Source organism: Zootermopsis nevadensis, unplaced genomic scaffold (genome assembly GCF_977971745.1).
Source record: "Zootermopsis nevadensis isolate Lab colony 2312 unplaced genomic scaffold, Znev_1.0 Znev_ptg000061l, whole genome shotgun sequence".
Taxonomy (NCBI): Eukaryota; Metazoa; Arthropoda; class Insecta; order Blattodea; family Termopsidae; genus Zootermopsis; species Zootermopsis nevadensis.
The window spans coordinates 1,488,020-1,503,734 of NW_028259192.1; the positions used below are offsets into that span (position 1 = coordinate 1,488,020).

Sequence of the window (15,715 nt, forward strand, 5' to 3'; positions counted from 1 at the left end):
ACGATTATTAATAACACCGATAAATTTCGATTTATCTGAAGTTGAATTTATATTTGACCGATATAAATAAAAATTAAATTCTTCCAGCAAATGTAATGTCGATTTCCATTACCAAATTTAATCGAAATCCGATCGGTAGTTTCGGAGCTGAAACACGCGGTCGGACTCGACCTCCACATTAAGCATTCATTTTATATATTTTGTGAATAAAACCGGCAGAAAATTCGTATCAACTGAACAAACTGCTTCCAACGCTGCATTAAATATTGCAATATCGACTTTCTTAAATTTAACGAATAAAAATATTTTGATGGCAAATTCTTTAAAAATCGCCATAAGTCTATTATTAAGGTAGTTGTTTTTATTATTATTTTATTAATTTAATATATTCAGTTAATTTTGGTTTTTGATTTATAAGAATGCGTGCAATGAGTAAGAACATGAAAATTTTTCTAAAAATATTAGCAAGGGAAATAATTCTACTATACCATGGATAAATTTTGGTTATACTATGCTTAAGGTGGTAAATTCTATAAGAAGATTTGAAAAATAAATTTAAAATGTTTTGTTATAAAATTTCATGGAAATGTTAGTCTTCTATATGATAATAATATTAAAATGTATCTGAAAGAATGTTGCCTGGATGTGAACTGAACTTACGTTTTAATCCACTGACGGAATTTTTTTCACGATAATTATTAGAATTCAGTTGCATTAAATAATTCTCTCAGCCTCCCAAGGAATTTGTCTGACTGTATAGAATGTAATCGGGTCCCTGTCTTCTGATTCCACGCTCCGAATGACCCCTCACGATTATGTTATCCCGCGTTAAACGATGGACACGCGATTCTCTCATCACTAATGGGTTAACACTACTCAGACATAATATCATAATCACTTTGTGTTTTCTGTACAGCACAACACCTCATTTATTTGCATTATATCATCTGTGCTGGAGAAAGATATATAATGTATTGGCGTTTCTCCAAGGATTAATATTTCAAAGCGTAGTGGTAACTATATGTACCACCTTTAAAAATCAGAAACTGTACATTTTTTACTTATGAAACATTTTGATTCTCACTGTTAACAGCTTCAAGAAATTTAAAATGAACATGTCTGTCTTCTGGGTTTAAGCGCCGTGTAGTCTGGTAGAAGTTTATCGACGTTTCAGAGGTCCTTGCTGCCTCCGTCATCGCCCTGAAACGTCGGTAAACTTCTACTAGACTACACGGGGCTTAAACCCAGACGACAGAAATCTTCGTACTCACTGTCGCGAGAACTTAAAATCCTACGAAGAAATTTTGCTTGTGTTATTGGTGAAGTGTTGTGTTTTCTTTGCGGTACGGACTGAATTCTTAAATATAATTTAGACTGGCTTCGGCTTCAAAGGGATAGCAGTAGGTCGATCCTCAAACTAAGAAGAACTCCTACCGGGTGTTTAAAAATTTACAGCCTGAAAAGTTGATCTTTAATTTGAAGAGTCTAATGAAGATATCTTTATTTTTGCTTTAATTATTCGACAAACTGTCGTTCAACTGCCGTAATTGACACATCTAGCTAATTATTGTAACTGAATCATTTGCGTTGTTATTTAACTAATTTGCCATATAACTGTGGACCACCACGACCAATCCATCGGTTAGGGAACGGTTCATTCAGCTACTCTGTCGCGTGTCGACTGAGATGTGGAGTGCCCCGTCACGCTGGAAGGACATCTGTAATCGTGTTCTGTGTCGTTAAAGTCATTTTCGATGCCTATTCGTTGCTCCATAACCGTTAAGACTAGGACACAAAGTTCACGTCAAATTTCTGGGAAAACTGAAGGACTGGCAAACTTATTGGACAGCCTGTACAAGATGGGCTTTCGAATTGAAGCAGTTTCAACATTTTGGCACTGACTTATGTAATCCTGATGATGGAGGCAGTCAGCTACTCCGAAACATCGGCCAATATTGGCCTAACTACGCATCGCCTTGAGAACCTCAAATCTTAGATTTTTTTTTGGATATCCCATTTTTGTTGATGTTTTATGGAAGTACGGAATACGTCATCATCTGTGTTAGTTGCGGTGGACGGCTATTACGAAAATGGATGTAATTTATCAACAAGAATGTTTATAAAATACTTTAAAATAATTTTCGGCTAAATATTTCTTTAAAGGGAGAATCAAGTAGATCTCGCTTTCAGTTATTGATGTTTGCCGACTGAAGCTAAAAAAATACCCGGCTAGAATATCTAGAATTTTAACAATTCGTCTTTTTTATCCTCATTCTTCTTGAACTGGTATTAATTAGGCTTATTAAGCCTGTATTTTCAACTCTCTCTCCCAAGAAATGGTATTTTAATCGTTTCTTTTACCCACTGGTTGGTATTTTTTTAGTCGTAATGTTGGCATTCTCTGATCTTCCATCCTTTCGACGTTCTCCTTCCAGTTCTTGTGGTATATTTTAATTTCTTCCGCCGTGGCATCCCAACAATTACTCCATTCACACGGCCTTGCCCAACACAAGTTATAAATTCGGGCACCGCCGGGAATCGAACCCGGGACACCAGGATTACAAGGCCAGCGTTCTAACCGCTAGACCACCTCATCTTATTATTATTTAGTGTTCTGTCTGACGACAGGTCCATATGAACAGGATCCTTCCATCCTTTTCTCGGACTGGGACCTGTTCATATACGTTCTTGGCAGATGATCCAGAAGTGGTTTGCCATTGCCTTCTTCTGTGTGTGAATGGAGTAATTGTTGGGATGCCACGGAGGAAAACTCCGTGTTGCCTAGACCACGGCCTTGCCCAACACAAGTTATAAATTCGGGCAACGCTGGGAATCGAACCCGAGACCCCAGGATTACAAGGCCAGCGTTCTAACCGCTAGACCACCTCATCTTATTATTATTTAGTGTTCTGTCTGACGACAGGTCCATATGAACAGGATCCTTCCATCCTTTTCTCGGACTGGGACCTGTTCATATACGTTCTTGGCAGATGATCCAGAAGTGGTTTGCCATTGCCTTCTTCTGTGTGTGAATGGAGTAATTGTTGGGATGCCACGGAGGAAAACTCCGTGTTGCCTAGACCACGGCCTTGCCCAACACAAGTTATAAATTCGGGCACCGCCGGGAATCGAACCCGAGACCCCAGGATTATATATATATATATATGCGCATGCTCAGACAAGTGTGTTGCATGCACAATACAAAGTGACCTTTTAACTGCTTTTATCGACTTTACTAATTTCTTACGGAATTATAATGGTATTTTGTCCGTGTGCCTGTCGATCGTGATAAAATTTAACCTCGAAACATGTCACTGGAGATCCCCCCCCACACCTCTGTTGTACTATTCAGTGATACTGGTACCAGCATGGGGGCCATGCAAACACTTGTCCGGGGGGGGGGGGGGGTGCCACTTCCAGCGTATTAGCATGCGTCACTTATATGCTGTGTCGTCAAAGATTTCTCAAAAATATGCAACTTATTTGCATTATAAATAAAAACAATATGGCGACTGAAAAAATTTAATATTTTGCTTTCGTGTCAATATCGTAGGCTTTGAAATTTGGAGAGACGCAAGTTAGTAATACGCAAAATTTTATTTAAAAGTAACCGTTAAAATACAATTCGTCACAGCCCCCCCCCCCCAATCACGCGGTTAAATAAAAAATAAGGCGTTGCTGCCTTCGCTACGTTGCGAGTTCTGAGGTGTCTTCAGTCTCTTGGGTTCCGCTGTACGTGTTCCAATATTGTGCTGACGGCTGCTACAGGGTGTTGCGATTTTTTTAGTTACGTGATCGCTCGTCATTCTACAGAGTCTACATTCATATTTTTAGTAAGTGTCTTCACCGTGATGGTGATTCCTGATGAGCTGCTGGTGCTAAGAGCGTTGAAACTTATCGATGTCAGGTTACGAACACATTTACTAATCCAACATGAATATGACAAAATTCTTAACGAGGTTTTTTATTTAAAAAAAAAACTTACTACTACAATTCACGGCCTGTAGACTATTATTTGTCTCGGTTAATGAAAATGTCATTTATTTTTGAAGATGATTTTTATTCTGTGATTTTTCTGCGTATCGTTCTTGAGTCACCACTCGTCGCCCTGATGATGGAGGTAGTAATCACTTCCGAAACGTTGGTAAACGTCTGCCAGACTACACGGCACAGTCATCTTCGTATTCGCCACCGCGAGAACCTGAAATCTCACCCTTCATTTCTTGTTGCAGGATATCGATACTTCTCCGAGTCTCGCATCTGATATCGACTGTAACAGTCGATTGGTCGATAAATGAATCCCATGGGTGCAGTAATTGAACTTCGTGTCGAGCAGAGTAGCTACCACGAGTAGATGGATGTGTCGCCTTCTTCTGAGTCAGTGACTTAGACGTCGTGCGTGTAGGCCTGTTGTCATGTTACCATGGGCAACGAATCGCAGAGTTTGTTAAATCTGAAGTTTAGAGGTCGGAAGCGATGGAGGAGGTTGTTGACGGTGGTGGTGTTTGTGCTGTTTGTGGCGTGTCTGTTGAGGAGCCAGATCATCTCTGGAGACATATATTACGTCATGGAGACGGTGCAGAACGATTATGACACCCTGGACGAAGTCATGCAGACGGTAGCTCCGAACTGGCGAGGTTTGAGACAGAAAGACGTAAGTTTTGAAATGATTGATACCCCTAATTGGTCTTTACTTTAAATAATTTAATAAATTTTTACTTTGAGGCAAATTTACCGATTGTAACGAAGCTTAAATTCTTTTTGATTTCTTGTTTCGTTTTTGCCTTCATCCTCTCGTCTACCATTCACTGAAGTTTCTTTAGCTCAGGAGGTGAGTCATCTGACTTACGTTTGTGAGATACACATTTTGAGTCTCGGGTGGTGCACTGATATTAGTGATTTTTTCCCCCATTTCATCCAGACAATTGTCTGTGTTGCTTACAGATGCTGCCTCCCGGGTTTCAGACACTTCTTCGATGACAGATAATCGCAGAAAATAAAGTAAAATATTGTTAATTGATATCAAATCTAAAACTTCTTGACGATGGTGAAGAGTCAATTGAATAAAAATTTTCTTGGATCTCCGGAGATAGGGATTAGCTCTATCTAGTGGGCCCAACTGAGTAGGAACCTGAAGACGGAGATAGAGTCCCATCTCCGAAACGTCGTTTTACGTTTTATATTTACTAGACGATGGATAATATCCAAGGAAATTTTTATTCGACGGAGATAGGGATTAGCTCTATCTAGTGGGCCCAACTGAGTAGGAACCTGAAGACGGAGATAGAGTCCCATCTCCGAAACGTCGTTTTACGTTTTATATTTACTAGACGATGGATAATATCCAAGAAAATTTTTATTTAATTGTTAATTGAGATTTGCTTTTCTCAGACCCAGAATATGTCTGCCTTGGGGCGACGTCTATTCCTGGGAGACGTCTCAGGTTCGCCCCAGTATGACAGGAACTTCACCATCCTGGTATGGAAGCACGGACCAAACATCGAGAAGCGTCTGATTATGCGATTCGGAAATCGACGGTGAGAACTGACTTAAGCCCATCTATATCAAGATTTGCAAACGGGGCTTCGAATAACTAACACATTTTTGTCTTCAGAGAAGCGATACTTCGGGTCTGATGGTTATTCGAACATTCTGACGTATAAATTCTCGGCTGAAGCCTGTGATAAACTTCTATCAAATAAACACATGTCCCGAAACTGGAAGTTATGTATTAATTATTTTTTATTTATTTATTTAGTGTTCTGTCTGAGGTAGGTCCATATGAACAGGATCCTTCCATCCTTTTCTCGGACTGGGACCTGTTCATATACGTTCTTGGCAGATGATCCAGAAGTAGTTTGCCATTGCCTTCTTCTGTGTGTGAATGGAGTAATTGTTGGGATGCCACGGAGGAAAACTCCGTGTTGCCTAGACCACGGCCTTGCCCAACACAAGTTATAAATTCGGGCACCGCCGGGAATCGAACCCGAGACCCCAGAATTACAATTAATTACGCCCGATTTAATCGCAAATTGCAGTGTCGGAATTTGGATGTTACCTGACTATTCCCCGCCCTGTAACTTAAGACACGAAGTCTGGAAATGTCAATTAATCGAGAGTCCTTAGACGTGCGTGATTGATTGTGAAATTCCCACGTCTATAGGAGAGAATCTTTTCCGTCTGTAGGTGGGACCCGTTCAGGGAATGCTCGGTGTCCAACTGTCGTCTGACGTACGACAGCTCCGAACTGAACACGGCCGACGCTGTCCTATTTCATCTTCACCGGACCCCGGATCGGAAATCTCTTCCGGACCCAAAGGGACCTCGGCCCGCTAACCAGCGCTGGGTCTTTCTCACTGACGAGAATCCCTTCCACACCTTCACCCTGGGGAGCGCCTCTACCAGAATGAAGGACTACAACGGACTCTTCAACTGGTCCATGACTTACAGGTTTGTGCTCTTGGAACATTGTGTCTACCCTGACGGTGATAGAATTTCGTCATATGGGATGAACGTCTGTGGTATGTTATTCACGCCGAATGGCATAAACGCAGACCGGTGTTTTAAAAACGGACTCTAGGATGAAGACTCTACTTTCTCGAATCGGGTAGAAAGTACTTTCTTTCAAGCCTCGATCAGTATCGGACACCATCTTATGAAAAATGCTGGTCTTCCAAACCTGTTTCTGATAGTTAAACTAGACGCGTTCAAACGAAGTCTTTGTGGTACACCCCTGTCCTTACTCCCTCCCTAATATATTTCTATAATTAGCAGTTTTTTTATTTTGTTCTCCCCACGTCAGTCTATACAACTTTTAAGGGATTTTGCATCAAAAATTTTGTACATATTTCTTGTTATCATATACTCAATTACATCGCACATGATTTAATTTCTTTAACCCTTTGAAGCCGAAGATCGTCTGAATATTATTTATGAATTCAGTCCGTACCGCGAAGAAAACACTACACCTCACCATTACGAAAATCAGCTGGTTAACCCTTTGAAGCCGAAGCTCGTCTTCATAATATTTACGAATCCAGACCGTACCGCGAAGAAAACACTTCACCTAACCATTAGAAGTCGAATCAGGCGGTACCACATAAGATTTAACATCCCGGTCAAAGCCTTAATAACGCTGGCAAGGATTTAAAAATTAAATAATTTCGTCTGTGCTGCACCACTAATATCATATTTCGCGATTCATTTGTCTTAAGAGTTCCTGGCACTTATTTTTTTTAAAATCCCACTTTCCAAACCACGAGTATAAAAACTAAGACGCCATGAAACAGTGCCACCACCTATAAAATTGACAGCAACTGTCACTTCCGGATGCCAGCCGGAACTGCACTACTCATCGCGAAGAGCTACACGGTTTTCCCGATACGAGTCTAGTATCGCTTCATAAAAAAACAATTAAATTAACGTAATGTACATTACAGCTGTTCCTTATTGGTGCAGTGACACGTAAAATGTCTCTCGTAACCCAAACGAAAATGGATCTGGATCCATCGTCTGAAGAAATCGCGACGTTTTCGGATATGCTGATGGAATTGTGAATGCTACTCTTAGGATGGACTCTGATGTTCCCGTGCCGAGTGGTCGGACTTTGCCGCTGACCAGCGCGGAAAATAAGAGAAGACGGAAGGCGAAGGCGAAGGCGAAGGCGAAGACGAAGCTGGCTGCCATCATGGTCTCCAACTGTGGCGGGAGGAACAAGAGATGGGAATACGTGAAGGAACTGAGGAAACACATGCCGGTGGATGTTTACGGTGCATGCGGGAATCTCAGGTACGTGAGATCTTGGTCTGATCTGGCTGAGAATAGGGTACAACTGCTACTAACTTTTGTTAACACGGTAATGAACTTTCTTGAAGCAGAACAAGGTCTCGGTATTTCTTAACTAAGTTGTCATCGGCTTCGTAAGGAGGATTATACGACTTGGATGTACTTTCTTATTGGATCGTCAACGCAAACAAGTTACGGGGACTTAATCAGGAGAAAAAAACAACCTACTAAGTAACAAGTGTTTATGTAATTACGTCATTACGTGTTCTTTGTAGGCTTCACGGAGTGATAACTTTCTGAAGAGTTTCCGCTCGTTTCTGAAATGTTCCTTTCTCATACTGTCTCTAGATTAAAAACTCTGCAGAGACATTGACCTTGATGAAAATTACGTCTGTCCAGAAAGACTCCACACAATAATTGCCAACGAATCGATTTAAAATTATACGTCGGCGTAGAAGTCCACGCGACGTGTTAGTCGAGTGTTCTGAAACACTGAAGCAGTGCGGTACAACGCCGCGAAAGACGGCAGCGATACGTACTTACATAAACAAGAGGTCGAAGGTTCAACGCACAGCACCAGCACAATGGAAATCAAATAAAAAATTTGTTTTACCCAGAGGATAGCCTTGAGCATGTACACGCCTTTTCGTGAGAATACAGCTACAAATTTAAAGAGTCGAAAATTTTTAGACTATGTAAATTGTTTCTCGTGAGATAAAAATATTCATGGTTGAACAACGCACATGATTCTTAGTCAGTTGATTTATTCGTTTGAATTTTTGAATATTAAATACGCATCCACGTAGATTTTTTTTCCAAAAATGGCGAATGACCTTGAGCATAAATAAGTTTTTTTCTGACTTATTTCATTCAGTGTTAGAATTCTAATAAGTTTTACGTAGCAATAAAATCACAGTAAAGGAAACAATATATAAAACGTTAGAAATGAACTCCATTTTCAGCCAGAGAGAGTTGGAATGGGGAATGTTGAAGGCATTAGTGTTAGTTGCCGAGAATAAATGTCTTTGGATTAGTTTGTACATTGTTGTACACCCATTGAAGAAGCCTTGGATACTTTTATTTCAACGATAATTAAGCAAAAGTCATGCTTTGAAAGATACCGTACTTCCATTGTTTCAGAATTGCTTTGTGGTGGGAAATTGTACTCGACATTTGCATCGAATTTGCATAATGAAATATCGCACTGTGTGTTTGGTTACAGAATACTCCTTGTGCCGTGATATTATATTTTACAGTGAGATCAATAATAGCTGTTGGTTAATAATTATTCTAACACATTGCATCCGGTTCTGTCGATCGATTTATTTCTTCAGTAAGACGTCTGAACATTTTGTGTACCATTTGTGACAATGACTGTTTTAATGTCTCGATTATGAACTACGACCAGGCTATTCTAAGAAAATGGTGCATTATTGTCTTTACGTCACATAAGCGATGGTCTGATCCTTCCCAGTGTTAAAGTTTGTTTTATATACTCGAATATATAAGCCTGTAAGTCCACTATTAAGATTTGCGTTAAACAATCTCTAATGTCGCAGTGAATCTTGTGAAACTAACCTCAAAAATCCTCTCCGTCACCATTTTGAAATTTTTCGATTCACAGAGAATTTCATTCAAGATCGATTGTTATCGACTTCGTAATGTTTATACCAACTCGTACAACAGGGAATTTTACATTTAACTTTAATTCCCAGAAGATTGAAAAATGTAGGTAGATAAAATAAAATAAAAACGAGATGCAATTGTTAAAACAAATTAAAATGAAGGTTCAAATTTGTTGTATGTAGTCACTTGAAAGATTTTAATTTATGACAAAAATTACGTTATTGCACTGTCTCAATATTAATGGCGACAGCTGAAATCGAACCAGTGACCTTTTGAATGTTAGTCTAGCATGATAGCTTATTATTCTAAAGGAACCTGGTTTGATTCCAACCATCGGAAATGGTATAAAAATTACAAATGTAATACGCAACATGTCAGTGTAATGACAAATTACTTGACAAGACAAGAACAGAGCCAACTCTCGAAACGTCGTGTTATTCTGTATAAAATGTACCCCAGACAATGGACAGTGACCAGAATAATATTTGAACAATGAATCACGCATTGTTACAAATGTTTCAGGCTTATTAATACCACGTAAGTTAGAACTGTACAATTTTATTTCCAGGAATGATAATTTACGTTTCACGATTTGCTTCGCAGGTCCGGGGTGTTGATTTTGTGGTCAGAATCGTAACAAAACATTGCTTTAAGTCGTTTATGCCCTCAACCATCTCACGTGTACTCCAGGACTTCTCTTGTAAAGTTGTTGTGTTGGTGAACGGCGAAAAGAAGTTTTGAAACGAGCTTGAAAATAGCAATGAGAGTAATTATATGGTATTCGCTACAGCTGGAACTATTTGGTGTTGCGGCAGAGATTAAATAGTGAGGTTAGGTTGTCACGACTCGTGAGTTACTCCTAAGGCCGGAAACAAATTCTTCTGGCGTGAGAAATGCCTTGCGAAGAATAACGATGGGATTTTGTTTTTGTGGTGGGGGAAACGAGAAGTGTCTCTGTGCGCAAGTCGTAACACGTGTAAGCACCAATCAGCAAGTCTGAATTTCTATTTATGTGTTTCGTGTGATTCTCACTGTAAAAAATGATTATTTGATTTTTGTTATCGGTGAAGTGTTACCTTTACGGTATCCCCGGGGGTACGCGAAGACATCTTAGGGGGTACGTGAAATTTAAAAAAAATACACTGAATAATCAGTAATGTAATTTATTTAATTTATTTTAGATGTAGATTATATACTATGTATAACTTGAATTATACACCAACAAATTTCGGGGTACAAAGTTGAAGAGAAATTATATCTCGGGGTACGCGAAGACATCTTAGAGGGTACGTGAAATTTAAAAAAATATTATTTTATGATAAACACTGAATAATCAGTAATGTAATTTATTTAATTTATTTTAGATGTAGATTATATACTATGTATAACTTGAATTATACACCAACGACTTTGGGGGTACAAAGTTGAAGAGAAATTATATCTCGGGGTACGCGAAGACATCTTAGGGGGTACGTGAAATTTAAAAAAATATATATTATTTTATGATAAACACTGAATAATCAGTAATGTAATTTATTTAATTTATTTTAGATGTAGATTATATACTATGTATAACTTGAATTATACACCAACGACTTTTGGGGTACAAAGTTGAAGAGAAATTATATCTCGGGGTACGCGAAGACATCTTAGGGGGTACGTGAAATTTAAAAAAATATATATTATTTTATGATAAACACTGAATAATCAGTAATGTAATTTATTTAATTTATTTTAGATGTAGATTATATACTATGTATAACTTGAATTATACACCAACAACTTTGGGGGTACAAAGTTGAAGAGAAATTATATCTGGGGGTACACGAACAAAAAAAGGTTGAATATCACTGGGATAGAGTGATTTCATTACTACATCAGCCAAAAGGTTCCCAGAATTTCTGGGTTCGACTCCCCAGATGTCCATCCAACCGAGGTTCCTTTTCGTAAAAGACAAATCGTCTGATAAGATCATCTTCCATCAACACCAATAGCCCCTAATTTGAACACTTGAAGTGTTCAAACTTCCGCACGATAATATGTAAGCACATCCCCCCAATTATACTTTTTAATCAAGAATTCGTTGGCTAGTGGAGAAATATTAAATTATTTAAGCGATTACGTAGACTAGGCTGTCCCTTTTTAGCGCTTGGCATTATTTTAATGATTTAATTTTTAATTCTAAATACTTTTTTTTGTCATTTGTTGAGTTTCCCCAGAAAATAATTCCGTGAGTTTCGTACGCAAAAGTGGTCTAACCTTGCGAAGGTGAAAATCTCAAAGCATCTTTCGGGAGTCGAATCGCTTTTGTTTATTCGTTCGTAATATGTCCGCTGACTGATTTGGCGCTGTTCACCGTTCGAGGAGGTCGTGGGGGGAATTTTAACCCAGCTCAACCATAATTATAATTATTACTAACATAATAACCACTAATACAGAAGTCTATTCAGGCAAAGTTAGTTGTGATCAACGGTTCTGTTACAACAATGTGTGAGCGGCTGTGGGAAATTCCTTTGAGCTTCCTGGGAAAGTTCGCCAACCGTAACATCTGACGATCTAACAACAGTTGAATTCTCGTCTGGACTGCTCTTTGTTAAGGAAGTTATGAACCTTGTGGTTCCATAAAAGTCGGTGGATTACTTTGACGTGACTATTAGACTCTGCTCCACGGAATCTGTATTTGATGTGAAGTCTTAGAATAATAAGTTAAGGATAAGATTTTATTTTATTTGTGGGTTTGTGTGGTTAAGCTGATAAACTTTCTCGGTTCATATTAATATGGAGTATATTTTATGGCCATGCACATATTTCCTGCTCAGTTTCATTTGTGTGTCTCTACCAATGGGTAGATAATATTTTTTTTAACGTAAATACGTCTATACGGAAAAAAAGTGAAAGGAAAACGTGGAACGAAAAAGGGAAACGAAAAAGTGGAACGAAAAAGGGAAACGAAAAAATGGAACGAAAAAGGGAAACGAAAAAGTGGAACGAAAAAGGGAAACGAGAAAGGGAAACGAAAAAGTGTAACCTGGTTACCTAGGAAACGTCATCTGTTTACTCGGAATTGTTGTTACCTATAAAACATTTCATTACATTACCTTACATTACATTCAGCTACCACAGACCCATCTTAAGCGTAACTAATTCAGGTTAAATAAGCAATGTCTTAATCAAACTTTACTCAATTGTAAAGCATGTATAAAGGAAATATTTAGAATAAAGCCAATATATAAACTTCCTTTCCGTATAGACGTATTTACGTCAGATTATCCGGAACCGTGTTTCCACTGTAAAATATTTTAATTTGTCATTTTAACAATACTTTGACAGGCACAAATGACAATTGCATTAGTCGAATTTAAACCCATTAAATCCGGTTCCGTACTCATGTGACTACTTTGTGCCATTTCAGATGCGAAGGTCACTTCGCAAAGGATTGCCCTGGCCTGAACGACTACAAGTTCTACCTCGCTTTCGAGAACGGAAATTGCCGTGAATATATCACGGAGAAAGCTTGGTGGAACGCGTACCACAAGGGAGCGGTCCCTGTCATTATGGGGGCTCCCCCGCAAGATTGTGCCCGACTACTGCCCCCTAAATCTTACATCCACGTTTCAGATTTCGCCTCTCCCGCCAGCCTTGCCCGATATCTGTTGTACCTCAACGCGTCTTCGGAATACAGAAACTTTTTTAACTGGAAGAACAACTTTGAGGTTGTGAACGAACATGGCTACTTCCAGTCTCCGGTTTACCACTACTGTAGACTCTGCGAGGCTCTGAATTACAACGACCCAGCACCGAAAGTCTACAGCAAACTGGAAGACTACTGGAACAGTGACCGAGACTGTAACGGGCCGGTTATTTAAGCGTCTCGACATTTAGGGGCACAGATCAGTAACGAAGCTACGTAAATATTAAAATTCTGTGCTGTCAGCGTAGTATTTCAGAGACGCGTGTATTTTAAGCGAGATATCGAAGTAATGAGATGGATATAGAGAGGTTATTGAATACTTAAATTTCCAGGCAACAGGGGCACAGAATCTTTCCTCTAGCCTCTGCGTCCAGACCGGCTCTGGGGCCCACCCAACCTTCTATCCAATGGGTACCGGGGTCCTTTCCCGGGGACAAAGCGCCGCCGAGGCCTGACGCTGACCACTAACCCCATCTATTGCCGATGTCAAGAATGAGTAGGAGCTATACCGCCTCTCCCCCTAAGTTACTACATGGTGTATAGTGTGATAGCTTTATTTTGTACGTAATGTCCAACGAGTAATGTTATTTTGATTTAAATAAAATCTTCGATTTTGAAAAATAAATTGTTATTGAAGTTTTCACGTGAGATAGTACACCGGCAAGGATACACGACGGACATGAGCGAATTTTCTCTCTTTTAAGTTCTGATGACGTAATGAAAGATGCCTCGATTGACTAAGTACGTCATCGAACCTGTGGAGATGCATTCCACAGATCACAAGATTCTTTTTTGTGTTTCTGACAGCAGAGTGATTGGAGATTTCGGTGTCTAAAACTTATTACACAAGGGAAAGTAATCTTTTGAAATGGGGAAATTTTTGTTTGGTGGATTTTAGATTTTTACAGTTGGCATCGCTTGTCAGATTCTGTCAAGGTAAGTGTTCGGTTTATTTTTGGTTTTATCCTAACTTTTTTCTATTTAAATTGTATATAAACATAGGAAGCAACAAAGTCACGTTATTTATTACGAGGCAATAAATTTCTCTCGTACGTATTTTGAATTGTTGTCTGTGTGTCTATCCTGGTAGGTACTGAGAGTCGGAATAGTTTGTCTGAGTGCGAATGTAAACCAGAATTTCTGTACAGCTTACGTTTCCATTGTTATAAATTATAATACTAGCGTACATATGCCATTTTAGAATTAAAAGTCATTATTGACGTAACAGTGGTATTATAATTGCAGCAAATTATTTCATTATTGTTTGTTTTGCTGTAAAGTTGATTGGATTTCTTAATATCTGATTCTGTAATCTGTGCAGTCTCTCACTCCGAGTAAGAGACTGTGATAAACTATGGGATATTTCTGACACCGGAAGTGATATTTACGATGTTTCATATAAAGATGTTATCGGAGATTCCAGCGCTCCAACAGGAGTATGTCAACTGTTTCAGATATACATAAGTCCATAAATTTTCCAGACGAAAAATAATGTCAATTTCGTAAATTTATTTTTGCCCAAGTTATTAATTGTATTAGGTCTACTTTCTTCGATACAAAACCCTTCAGACATAAAAATGTGAGTACGAGGAAGTTATTGATAGCGCAGACTTTACATAAAGCTTCATACAAATCTATTTGCTGTCCCAAAGTACTTAAGAGACTGCAAACAAACATGTTTTTACTCCACTTTGTCGGTCTTTACGCAAATGTCCGAGAGAGACATTAATTTCTTCATTAATCTGTCCTTCAACATCGGCCTGTCTTCTGGGTCTTTAAACTCCTTTAATTAAATCTGATCTTGAATCGTAATAACCTGTCGACACATTAGAATCGTCGCGTTAACTGTGTCAACACTGAGTGGGAAAATGTTTCAGACGTTTTACAAGTTATCCTATTAAAATTTTGAACAGTGATTTTTCGTATCGTTGCCAGACGCTCAGTCAGTTCTAACCTTCCTCGATTATATTCAGTCGAAAGTACAAATTATTAATGAGATAAGAAGGCTACCGGAAGAGTAGAATTTGCAAATAGAAAATTTGTGGGGGAGAAGTGAGAGACAATTCGATTTTAAAGGGGGAGAAAGCGCATCTTATAGTTATAAGGTTCCCAGGCAATGCCCGCTCGTCCTTCTGGCAAGGATAAGGTAAGGGTGAAGACGTTAGGGCGATAATTAATGACAGTTTTGCTAGAATAAACGACGGAAATTTTGAATTTGCTTATTAAAAAAATGCTGAAGCTGTAATTTGAAAAGTTAAGTAAATAATTTAGCGGCCCGTACCGCAAAGGAAACACACTTCACCATTACAAAGATCAACTGGTTAACGCTGTTTAAGGAAATAATACGACTAAAACGCTAATTAACCTTTGGAGCCGAAGCTCTTTCAAATGAAACTTAAGATTTCAGTCCGTACCGCGAAGAAAACACTACACTTCACCATTACAAAGATCAACTGGTTAACGCTGTTTAAGGAAATAATACGACTAAAACGCTAATTAACCTTTGGAGCCGAAGCTCTATCAAATGAAACTTAAGATTTCAGTCCGTACCGCGAAGAAAACACCACACGTAACCATTACAAAGATCAAATGGTTAACGCTGTTTAAGGAAAT

The 15,715-nt window shown here is 38.8% G+C and overlaps 1 protein-coding gene across 1 annotated transcript in view; it reads left to right on the forward strand.

The window, feature by feature from the left end:
- The window catches only part of LOC110830253 (inactive fucosyltransferase B), a 28,633-nt gene extending 14,292 nt beyond the window's left edge, over positions 1-14,341 (forward strand). The window contains exons 2-6 of the mRNA XM_022064928.2: positions 4,233-4,654; positions 5,392-5,537; positions 6,187-6,450; positions 7,570-7,788; positions 12,824-14,341. Of these exons, the coding sequence (XP_021920620.1) occupies positions 4,424-4,654; positions 5,392-5,537; positions 6,187-6,450; positions 7,570-7,788; positions 12,824-13,277 (1,314 nt within the window). The 5' untranslated portion in view covers positions 4,233-4,423 and the 3' untranslated portion in view covers positions 13,278-14,341. The remainder of the gene's footprint in view (positions 1-4,232; positions 4,655-5,391; positions 5,538-6,186; positions 6,451-7,569; positions 7,789-12,823) is intronic.
- Positions 14,342-15,715: the final 1,374 nt, after the last annotated feature.